Source organism: Ananas comosus, linkage group 4 (assembly GCF_001540865.1).
Source record: "Ananas comosus cultivar F153 linkage group 4, ASM154086v1, whole genome shotgun sequence".
NCBI lineage: Eukaryota > Viridiplantae > Streptophyta > Magnoliopsida > Poales > Bromeliaceae > Ananas > Ananas comosus.
In genome coordinates this window covers 12,753,379-12,765,444 of record NC_033624.1, presented here as the reverse complement: position 1 = coordinate 12,765,444, position 12,066 = coordinate 12,753,379, and the positions used below count along the sequence as shown (strand labels likewise).

Below are 12,066 nucleotides of genomic sequence, written 5' to 3'. Positions count from 1 at the left end.
TATTTTTTAAACTACTAAATGTAAAATACGTTCGTGATTAATTTTCAGTTGATTCAATTTTTCTGATTCTGAAGTTTCAAACTCCGACTGAACCGACTGATTTCGATCGCTTCAGTTCCGTAATTCACTTCGAATCGAATAGCGCTTTACAGCACGTCAGCACCGCGAGGAACTCGAAGCCGCGACTGCGCACGTGCGAAAGCTACAGCGTTTTGTTTCGGGGGGTCGCGATCCACTCCACACGCAGCGAATGGAGAGAGCGAGCCACACGAAGTCAACGTTTGACGGGACCGAGAACCGGTCCCTCTCCTCCACTGTTCCTTGCATGGTTATTACGGTTGTCCCGGCCAATCAGATTCTTACGCGCGCTATTTGTGGATTTGCGGAGTTGTAATGAGAGGGCTATTAATGGACCAGGTTCTCCTCCCCTCGGACCACGTAGGCACTGGTAGTAGACGCCTACAAGAAACAAGTGGAGCACGTATATTCCGTGGACCCTGTCTACCACTTCATCATCGTCATTTTGTATATCCACGTATAGGTGTAAATCTTATAACTCTTTTATCTTTACCATTCACAAAATTTTAAATTAAATTTTAGCGAAAAAATGAGGAGCGAAGAGTAAGTGCCATTGGATCAGTAGTGTAAGATGTATAATTAGTATAGGAATAGAAATATGCATTTAGTGTTGCTTGAATAAAAAAACAGGCACTAGAACCATTTAAACTTGATATAAGATATATGCAAGTAAGCGCAGCAATTCTACTCCTATCAATTTGTGTGTACTTATTAATCTCGTGATCACACATGAGTTATATTTTTTTTACTTTAGTGAAATTGCCGACTTGCCTCTTCACATGTTTAATTGGTTAATTATTTGCTTTAATAGATATTTAGTCAAATTGGCGAAAACAAAAAAGCGTAATTTTAGATTGACACATGATTATCGTACAGATATATATAAGCTATATTTTATTATTTTAAAGTTCAGATGATAACTACAATTCAGACAAAATATAGATGCGCAACTCTGAATAAAGCAAAAAGTTGCAAAGTACGCACGCCTACAAATAAGGGAACTTTAATTATCCATATTCATCATCCACCAAACCTTTTTGTTTTCTTTTTAGCAATCAAAGAGCTTTAGTCAAAAAAAAAAAAAAAAAAGAAAGAAAGAAAAGAAAAGAGAAGAAAAGAAAAAAGCCATAACACAAAACGACAAAGTAGCTGTTAATTAAGTTATCTATCCTGGTCTATATACCGGGTCCAGAGAATAATTTGTCGACCACAACTCGATCGTGGCCTCTACGGGCCCGAGTTGATGATGAATGGATAAGGATGATCACCAAATAATTATCTCTTTGAATAGTAGGAGGGGGTGTTAATTAATAAGGGTTTTTTTTTTAATTTGTTGTCATTTTTCCATAAGTGGAGCATATGATTCTCAAACGTGCCATTTTTCTTTCTACTTCCGTGTGTAATTTTCTACCACAAGGTCTAGAGTCATTTTGAGTTTGTTTATATATTCCCACATCATGTAGAGCACTACTCAAATTTTTAAATTTTATTATTAAAGAAAGAAAGTTTGCGCTAAAGAGAACCGTGAATTAATCATGACGGTCATATATAATACGATATTGATCGAGAAGCTTTTTTGCAACTCACGGGATTAAAAATCGTTCTCTATCAAGTTAATTTTTTGATAATATAGTATCAGAACGTGTATTGATATATCATTTGGATAACGAGACATAATTTTTTTGTTTGTTTCGAAGAAAGCGGTCGATCGAGGTTAGTGCATCGCTATGATCGTTTACAATTTCTCATCTGCAATGAATCATCGGATGTCCTAATCCCCATCTTTTTCTTAAAAAAGAAGGTGATCTTGTTCAATGTACAAACATATCAGTTGTCACATATGCCTCATACGTGTACAGGTTCACAGCACATCTTGCGCTGCAGCTACGTTTAATCAGGAGAAAATTTTGTAACATTAATATTATTGAATCAAATCAAATGAAACGTATAAATTAAGCTGAGGCAGTGGCTTAGTTTTTCGACACGCGTCCCACCCCCACATCATTTTTTCAACTCTACTTATCGAGAATTTATTCCACGATACATGATCTAAAAACCTTTTTGTACGTTTGAGAAAAATTAATAGTATATCAAAATGTGACGTGGAAATGATGCATGCAGCTTCATATCAAATCAATTTTAAATAACTGATTAAAAACTAGCATTTTTAAGTATATCCACGAAATCCCTTCATATGACTTTTTTTTTGGGAAAAAAAAAAATCTAATCTCTCTCTATGCCACGTTAATTAGTTATGACACTACAATAAAATTAAATTATAGGGACACATGTTTGGGACACTTTTGAGTAAGTGTCCCATTTATGATAAAATTTTAAAAAAAATCTACTAATGCCTAGATATAAAGCCCAATCCAACAAAAAATAAAAGATTACTCTACTCAACCCACCACATCCAGTCCATTTGGCCCGATTACAAACAGAAAAGAAAAAAAAAAGAAAAAATCAATTACCATCTTTTCTTCTCTCTTCACTCAATCTACTGAAATTCTAGACGAAAAACCTTTCCTGTCGTCCTCCTCCGCCGCCGCAGCCAACGAGATAGAGTTTCGGCGGTTGCTAAATACTTAAATAAGTGTTGGTAAATTAGCAGCACTCTGGTGATGTAATCGCTGTAATCGCTGATGTTATGGGGGACCGTCCGGGAGGTTTGGAACAAATTATGTGAAACGCCCAACGCTGTGAGGAGATCTAAAGGCTTGATTGTACTGGCAGCAATCTGGTGGATAGTTTGGACTGAAAGAAACTCGACTATTTTTCGAGCAACATCCCACAACGCTACCCGATCATTCGAACGCGTCAAACTTTTGATGAGTGACTGGACCTTACTTCATTGAGCGATCTCCATCACCCTTGCTACACCTCTCTCTCCTTATTTCTCTTATTACTGCTTACTTATTACTAGTTACTTTTTATTCCTTTCTTTTATTACCTCGTTCTTTTTTCTGTACCTTTTCTTTTTCGGAGACCGTAGTTGTCTCCACTATGTACGCTAAATTCATCCCGCTTTATGAATGAAGCAGGTAGCTTGCTACCTATTTTCTCAAAAAAAATTAGCAGCACTCTTTTAGGTTATAGCGACACTCTTTAACTGTCATTATATACCTAGCGACCCCACATATAGCAACACTTTTTAAAAGTGTCGGTAATTTTAGCTAGCAGCATTTTTTTGACATGTACCTATATTTAAAAGTGTTGCTATAGACCATTTTTGTTGTAGTGTGAGATTTAAATGGTGTTAATTAATTAACCTTCTCTTATGGTCCACTCTTCTCACCAATTCACCTACCAATGGGTGAGAAGTAGAACAATTAATAACGAGAGAATTGATTACATGTAGTACTCTTATCATTTTCTTTCTTTTTCTCTCTCTTTTTGGCATTAGTACTCCTATGACTTATTCTAAGGAAAATGGTGAATAATTGGATGATCTTTGGATATATAGTTATCATCACTTAATTTGGCTTCTTTCCAATAAACCCCCCCAAAAATATGAGCAATTTTTGGGTAAAATGTGTGGATGGATCTGTGGCAATTTGGTCATTGTACTTCTCACGTGACAGTTTAGTTCTTGAACATTAAAAAAGACATAACATTTTTCTTTTAATAAGATAACCAATTTTCTTTTCTATTGTAAATAGTTCACTAATTTTAGTTTACTTCGGACGTAATTATTAATAAATATCGTTTTGCAATAAAAGTTTGATCCTTTTTTTTTTTGTTTTTTCCTTGTAAGTGGGTCAAAGACTAAAAGTGTAGGCAAAAGTTTAGATATTAAATTATTTATGTATAAACTATATATAGGGATTCTTTTGCCGTATTAGCGATACTATAGGGATAATCCATACACACTACTCCCTTTTGTGCTGTGTATATATGTACTATTTTCCGCGTAATTTTTGTTCAAATATCTAGCTAGTGTTGATATTCAAAATTAGACCTCCCACTATTGATGTCGTACGTATAAAACAACTGATTAATTATCCTAAAAATGTAAGCTATTAGCTAGAGAAAGATGTTTAGAAAAGTTTATACTCAATATATTTGAAAATCCTCAAACTGCTATTTATTTTTATTTTTTGTACTCTTGTGTTTGTGTACCACTATAACTTTGATTTAGATTCAAACATGTAGACTTTTAGGGCCCATTTTCTGGCTCTTCGATCTCCATACGCGCATCTCCATAAATCTGGGAAGGTCGACTCACGATATATATCCTATATAACAAGCAATTTGAACAAGTCAATCTAGTAGCGTAAGACCTATGTATACGACCACGCCCATACCGTGCATTCGCGCAACTTGGTCTAGCTACGGATCTGTGGAGAACGGCAAGAATGAATGGTTGTTGTGACAAAATTCCAAATCCATATAAAATAATTGCTCTTGTCCTTGGACCTCAACTGCGCACATTGAAAACTTTAGTACAAAGCACGAATTTGTTGACTGTGAATTCAAATTTATACTCTAATTGTGCCAAGTAAAAGTTTTTCACGCAATGAATTGAATTATCAAACCATACTTTTCTCTTTAGCATATTCGAGGTAGCTAGTAATACATGGGATCAAGCCATTGTTAATTCAATTGGATCAGTTAAATGATACTAGCTAGCTAGGCTAGGTTAAAATAGCTAGGTTTAAATTAAGCTCTTGCCACTTCCTTTGGGTCTAGCCACTTATTTATTTCTCAATTTACTCTACTTAATTTTTCTCTTGGAGATTGGATGAAGGCCAGAAGTGTACGAGTGGATGCTAATATTCTTCTGACGTTATCATCACCTTTTCAGGGTGGGGTCCTTCGAGGAGCTTCTTCTCGAGCATCGTCGTCATCTCGATCGTCAGCATGGGCGCCACGTAGCACAGGAATCTACGGCGTATCGTATTCGATCCCCTGATGCCAAGGTGGATCAACACCTATCACGAAAAAAAAGGATAAAAAAACAAAGAAGAAATAGAGAGAGAAAAACAAGCACGAATCGTTCGACGACAACCTGAACTTGCTTTAAATAGAATATAAGGGAGGATGAGGATGACACCCTAATTGAAAGCTTCATTCCCTCCTCTCCTTTGTGCAATGCATGTCATTGTTTGATAGCTTCCCTTCTATATATAGTATTGTAAGATTACATGTAACTTGCCATAGTATCCAAGCAAGTGACAAGCACTAACATAACTTTTATTAGTGATAGGATAATCATCTCTTTAATCCCAATCCCATACCTCATTAGCAGTAATTAGTAGGTGTTTGGGACCACTTAGACTTCTTAGCCACTCCCCTTTATCCACATAAGTTAACACAGAAGATGCTTTTCTATTAAGATAAGGCCCCTTGATTTGCTTAATTTTTGTTTATTAATTAATTGGGATATATATGTATATGTATATATAGGGTGAGGGGCCTTAATTAATTAATTATATATAAGTTTTGTGGGAGCATGAGACCTTCGAGCGGACTCAGTAACACACGTGTGAGGTTTATTTAGTCAACTAGCTAGCCAATCTAGCGCACAAAGCTTGTCAACTAACGAATCTTTAATCGCCACTTGTCAAACTTTTAAATTGGGTCCAAATCACCAGTCACAAGTATATATCCGTACGTAGAGTAATCAAATTGTATTTTGATATTACATATTCAACACCCTTTTTTTTTTTCCATTAGCTCGAGACTTTTGAGTACATGCATGCAAGATGCGAGCTTGAATTAAATAAAAAAAAAATTAAACGTTTTGTTTTGTTCGGTACTGTGTTTTGTAAGTTCGATCATGGCTCATGTCTTGAAAGCTTTCTTAAAATCTATCCTATCCTAATACTCAAAAAGCAGGATTTAATAATCCAAAAAAATTACCAACCGTCCCTAGAGCAAGTGGCAAAGGGTTTGATAGTTGGTACCCGAGACCCAAGTTCGAATCCTAGTTGATTCACATTTTCAGCTAAGTTTATTTCTAAATGAAATAAACGAAGCGGGTAGCGTGCTACCTATCTCTCAAAAAAAAAATAATCCAAAAAATTCTTTTCCGAGAGACAAAAGTGGGGGTCGGACCTTCGATATCTAAATCAATAATCCGAATTACAACTATTTGATTATTCCATTAATAATTGTTCTGATATAAACTATGTAAAATTAGTAGTTATTATATATTTCTACGCGTTTTAGGGTTTGAAAATGATGTTTAAATACTTTACTAATTCAACACACATCATATTGGATGCTCTCAATAATGCGTGTTTTGTGATTGAACCATGTAGGCGATGCGAGTACACACGTGTACTAGTTGTCACTAACCACGTGTCCACTTGACTTAATCCGAGGAACCTTGACCATGGTTTAGCTTACATGTTAATGAGACGTACTTATCCCCCTCCCACCACCCAACAACTAACCTAACACGCGTGCTAAAATGGATTAAAACAGAAAAAAAAAAGAAAAAAGAAAAAGAAAGAGAACGAAGGAAAAAAAAAAAACAAAAGAGGGTGAAAAATATCCTGAGTCTTTATTTTGGACAACTAACTCATTTGTCCTTTATAGGATTTTAAGTCCACCAATACTTTTCGCCCATGGGTGGGGACTATTTTTGACAACAAAATGATCGAGCCGTGTTTATTTCGACTGGAGTGTTGTGATCGAATCCTGAACGTCTAAATCAATCTGATCCATCCGACGGTCTGCGTCGCTTAGCCGGCACAAAAATCCAGCAATCCAACCATCTATAAATGTAATTATCCTACATAAATTTTATTGCATGCATCTGCTGTATCCGTATTTCTCACGCAATACGTGATTGATATTTTAATAGATATAATCTGCAGTATCTAAATCAGCTGTGTATAAAAATTGCTGGTTCGAAAGTTTGTTTTGTAGCTAGACATCAAATAGCCAGAAAATTGATGATATAGAGATAAGAAATTCAAATGCCTCGAGGTTAATTAGGGTTTCGATCCCTAATTTGAGCTTAAACTTGAGATGCAAACACCTAACTGACCATCCTAGAGCAAGTGATAAAGGGCTTGGTGGTTGGTACCCGAAGTTCCAAGTTCGAATCCTAGTTAATTCACATTTCCAGCTAAGTTTATTTCTAAATGAAATAAACGAAGCAGGTTACGTGCTACCTATCTCTCTCTCTCAGAAAAAAAAAAAAAAAAAAAAAAAAAAAAAAAAAACTTTGTGTAGGGGTGGAAATGAGCCGAGCTCGAGCTAGCTTACTTCAACTCAATTTGGCTTGAAATTAATTTTGAGCCTAAATTTAGGCTCAATCTCATTTTGAAATTAATTCGAGCTCGAGCTCGAGCGAGCCTAATTTTAAGTCGAGCAAGCTTGAGCCCTAAACGAGCGTTTGAAATTCTCAATGTCATACGATCAATAGTTTAATTTATATAAAATATTATCTATAATTTGATGTAAAAATATATATAATAGTTCAAAGTGCAAAATAATTAATTATATAAAATGCTGTATTATAATTTGCGCTTAAATTTGAGATGCAAACCCCTAACTTTGGGTTCAATGAATTCGTGCTTGAGGAGCTTTCTATGTGGGGGCGTGAATGTACGGGCAAGATTAGAAAAGTTATCCGATTCATCAAATTAAATGCTTACACTTCATGATTAATATGTCAAAATCATTTGTATTCGAATTTTTTTGGCGTTAGTGTAATCTCGATTAATTGATTGATTGTTTTCGATAAGATTGATTTTTTTGACTTATATGATATCAGAATGAATTCCCAGGCTCTCGATTACATAAGATGACGATGCAATTTCTATTTTTAAAATTTTCACCGTGCTTGTGAGGTGTGAGCATTTAGTTTTTACCGTATTGATTTTGAGTGAAGATGGACCTGTGAACCGGGTGCACACAACAACTTTCCAGCTGAGCCACGTAGGACGGAGTACGGGAGCGAGACGTGCAGTGGACCGCGTGACGTGGACGGCCAGGATGAGATCAGAGGCGAATCAGATCGGTCCGAGTCAGCAAACGCCCCTCCCCGGCTCGACACGTGTCCGCGACAGCTGGAGAGGTGACGCAATCACCGGTGACGTCACCCCCCGCGTCCCTCCCCCACCGCCCCGGTTCATCGTTCCATTCCCCTCGGCGCGGGCGCCTCCGCCCCCACCCATGCTATACGCGGGGGTGAGAGTTCACGGTGATCACGAAGACCACGTGTTATCCCCAAAATGCCCCTAACAATGCTCTATAATCACGACTCTGCCCCCTGAACGGCTGAACCCCTCCGCTACACGACAAATTTCTCCAACCATAAAAGAAACGCCCCACACCTCGCCCCAAAATTTCAATTCTCCCTTCTCTCTCCTCTCCCCTTTTACGTACTCTCAAACACAAACCCTTCCCCTCGTGTTGTTTTATCTTTTTTATTTTTTTTTGGTTTTTTCTTTTTTCTTTTTTCGGCAATTGAGATGTCGAACCCTTCGTCGCTTCCACCGGGCTTCCGTTTCCACCCCACTGACGAGGAGCTCATCCTCCACTACCTGAGAAACCGGGCGGCCGCGACGCCGTGCCCGGTCTCGATCATCGCCGAGGTCGATATCTACAAGTTCGATCCATGGAACCTACCTGGTTAGTAGTACTTGCCATCTAATTATATATGGGCTTCTTTTTGCATGTATATATATATACCTTGCAAATATATACACGTAAAAGTCACGCATGCAATCACATGACATGCAGGAAACAGTTCAGAAATAATCTTATTATTTGCATGTGTTAGCTTCCCCGCTTTGCGGGACGTAATCATATTCCAAGTTCTCTTATATATTGACATCATAATCAATGATTATTATTAATATTTTCAGATAAAGCGGTGTTCGGCGATCGCGAGTGGTACTTCTTCAGCCCCAGGGATCGTAAGTACCCGAACGGTATTCGGCCGAACCGCGCAGCAGGGTCCGGGTACTGGAAGGCGACGGGCACGGATAAGCCGATTCTCACGAGCAAAGGGCACGACAACATCGGGGTGAAAAAGGCCCTGGTGTTCTACAAGGGGAAGCCGCCAAAGGGGATCAAGACGAACTGGATCATGCACGAATACCGCCTCGCAGAAGCTCAAACAAGCAACAACTACAGGCCCATGAAGTTTAGAGATTCCTCTATGAGGGTAAGCAAGTGTTTTATCCCCCTTTTTTTGGGTTTTATTGTGATATTTCCTTAATAGGAATTAACTAACAGCAAGAAATGCAAATAAATAAATGATTCTATTAATGGACATTCATATTGTTTATGATATAAGAGATTCTACAGAAATAAAATATGACATACCCAACTCTAGCTAGCTCCTAGCGCTTTTGATATACAAGTTACTTTTTATATTTATACATGTACATATGCGTACAAATATATATAGTTTTCTTTAACTTACATGATTAAATTTAAGAAAAAGACTTTAAATATTGCGCGTGTTTTTTTTTTTTTAAATGCTTTTGGTAATTAATAAACTATTCATAATCTAACCTTACCTGATCCTAGTGTGAAAGGGTTTTTTGTATTTATTGAGAAATAATCACCAAGAAGAAATACATATGCTTTTGCTTCACCTATCAACTTTTGCATGATAACGATGCATGGGGAAAAAATATCTGTGGTGCAACTCCTCTCCTTTTCTCACCAACACCAATAATAAACCCTCTTTTATTTTTCAATAACAGCTTGATGATTGGGTCCTATGTCGAATCTACAAGAAGAGTAGCCACATCTCATCGGTGCCGCCGTTAATGGAGCACGAACAAGACGACTCGAGCTCAGAGGATATCTACTCATCGAGCTTCCGGAACTTTCCGGAGCCTTCTGCTAGGCTTCCGAAATCTTCGTCGATATCCGAATTTCTCGAGGATTACTCCGCGCTCTCGCATTTATTTGACAATTTGCCTGAGGTGCCCGGACCGGAACATGGCTCCCTCTTGTCTAATCCAAGTTCAAACCAGCTATTCATTAACACTGGTAGTAGTATGAACAACAATAATAATAACAACTTAGTGGTGCAACAACTCACACTAAGTGATCAATCCTCTGCATCTGTTGGTGAGAACTCTTCAAAGCGCCAAAGAGCTAGTGATGGTTACAATATAGAAGAAGAAAATGGCTTCTTTCACCCTTCAAAGAAGCTCAATGATTCATGCAATGCCCCAAACACCTTCTCCAACCAACAATTTGATGGACTGCAACAGAGCTTCTTGAGCCAGCCCTTCTTCGGTCAACAGTTGCTCCTTAATTCTCACTTGGGATTGCACTGATTTAATGTTATTATATTTATAATAGAAAAAATATATATATATGTAGGGAGTGGGGATGGATTGAGGAGAAGGGATTAATGGCACACAAGTTTGTTTAATTATGAGATGTACCCTTTTTTTTTTTTTGTTTCCCTCATTTTTACTTAATGCTCTGATGAAGAGTTTTAGGAAAAAAATTTGTAAAATCACAAGATTGTCTAGGAAAAATTTGTAAGGGAGGTGAATTAAACTAATGGGAGAAAATTGGGTTTGTAGATATCATGTTGTTTGGAACTTGATGCATGACTTTTCTTCTTTATTTGATAATGAATGGTCAAGAAATATTGTCTTAGAAATATCTAAAGAAATGATGAATTTGGCTTGGACCAATGGGGTTTGAGAGTTGGGTTTTTGTCCTTTTGTTTGATGTGTGTGTGATGTATGGGTTTGGTACAATAACAGTACCTGTGGGAGGTGTGTGGGAGTCTTTATCCAAACCAAAGTAATAGTAAGAGGGACCCTGTGGAATCATTGGAGAATAGGGATTGGCTCATATTCCCTATGAAGTAAGGAGAGAGAGAGAGAACAGATACTCCACAAAACTATAGTGAGATGATTCCAAAGATTTTATTTGGTCTTTGTGTAGTTAGGATTGGCATCAAAGAAACAAGGACCTAAAAGTGTATCTAATTCCTATATATTTAGGATAAGAATGAAGAGCTCTAAGAAAATTAAGACAAAGAAAAGTAGGGAAAAGAAAACACAAAAAGTGTTGGATATAAAATATTAAATTACTATTGAATAATACTATCAAATTAACATAATTAATTAAGCTTCTATTTCTACAATTTTGATGCCAATACAGTAGCTTTATATATAGTACAGCAACAATGCCAATTAATTAGAGAGAGAGAGAGAGAGTTGAACCTGTGATTGTGAAGGCAGTGAGAATCACTACTACTATTCTTCTAGATAGTTGACACATAATTTTCAAATACAACTAAATACTTAAGTATCTTTAAGTCCTGCAGGTACATAAAGTTGTGGTTGTGGAACGCACACAGATCTATTTCCTGTACATCTCTAAGATTGTAAGTGTGAGCATTTTTCGATCACATATGTATATATAACACCCTTCCCAGAGAAACAATATTTTTTCTAACCTAATTAAGGCGAATAAAAGAACCCACAAAGCCAGTGGTTTTCTCTTGTATTGCCATCTTTTATATATAAAAGTTCTAATGTATATGAAAGAGAATTAGTTATAGTACCTAAACTCTGTTGTTGTAAAATATAGCTACAATAGGTTAAAATTCTCCTAGCAAAGGACGAATTTGTAATCATGAGGAAAATGCAAAAGATCAGCTAGCTGATCCTAACCTTAAGGAGTAAAATCTTTTAAGTGATGCCATGCATGTAGTGCGTCAACATTAGATTTGGTTGAACTCAATTGGTTTGGGTTCAATCCGAAATGGTTTGTCCACATCGGATCGACTAGAGATATTCCAAAAAAGATTGAGCAAAGCATCACTGGATAAGGTTTAATTCAAATAGGTTTGAATTCAAACTTTTTCCTGTGTCTAAAATATTCCTTCCCGATTTATCTGGGGAGGATGAGACATAAATTGCATCCCTACCTCTCCGATCAAATAGTATAAATGAATAAGAGAATCCTCTAGCTCACGACCGACGTTTTCAGATATTGAAGTACGGGCATAAAATAGGTATAAAGCTACTATACTTTCGAAAG

General features: G+C 36.9%; 1 protein-coding gene across 1 annotated transcript; it reads left to right on the top strand.

Annotated features, from left to right (window-relative positions):
• On the top strand, positions 8,374-10,593 carry LOC109708441 (NAC transcription factor 29-like). Its single transcript, XM_020230186.1, has 3 exons — positions 8,374-8,667; positions 8,904-9,205; positions 9,753-10,593. Exons 1-3 carry the CDS (start codon positions 8,508-8,510, stop codon positions 10,335-10,337), a joined length of 1,047 nt encoding a protein of 348 aa, XP_020085775.1. The 5' UTR covers positions 8,374-8,507; the 3' UTR covers positions 10,338-10,593.

What these genes read in the sequence shown, in the direction of transcription:
- LOC109708441 (XM_020230186.1), top strand. Translation starts at nt 8,508, where the DNA reads ATGTCGAACCCTTCGTCGCTTCCACCGGGCTTCCGTTTCCACCCCACT. An exon ending in CGATCCATGGAACCTACCTG is followed by an intron (nt 8,668 to 8,903) that starts GTTAGTAGTACT and finishes TAATATTTTCAG; the next exon opens with ATAAAGCGGTGTTCGGCGAT. An exon ending in TTAGAGATTCCTCTATGAGG is followed by an intron (nt 9,206 to 9,752) that starts GTAAGCAAGTGT and finishes TTTCAATAACAG; the next exon opens with CTTGATGATTGGGTCCTATG.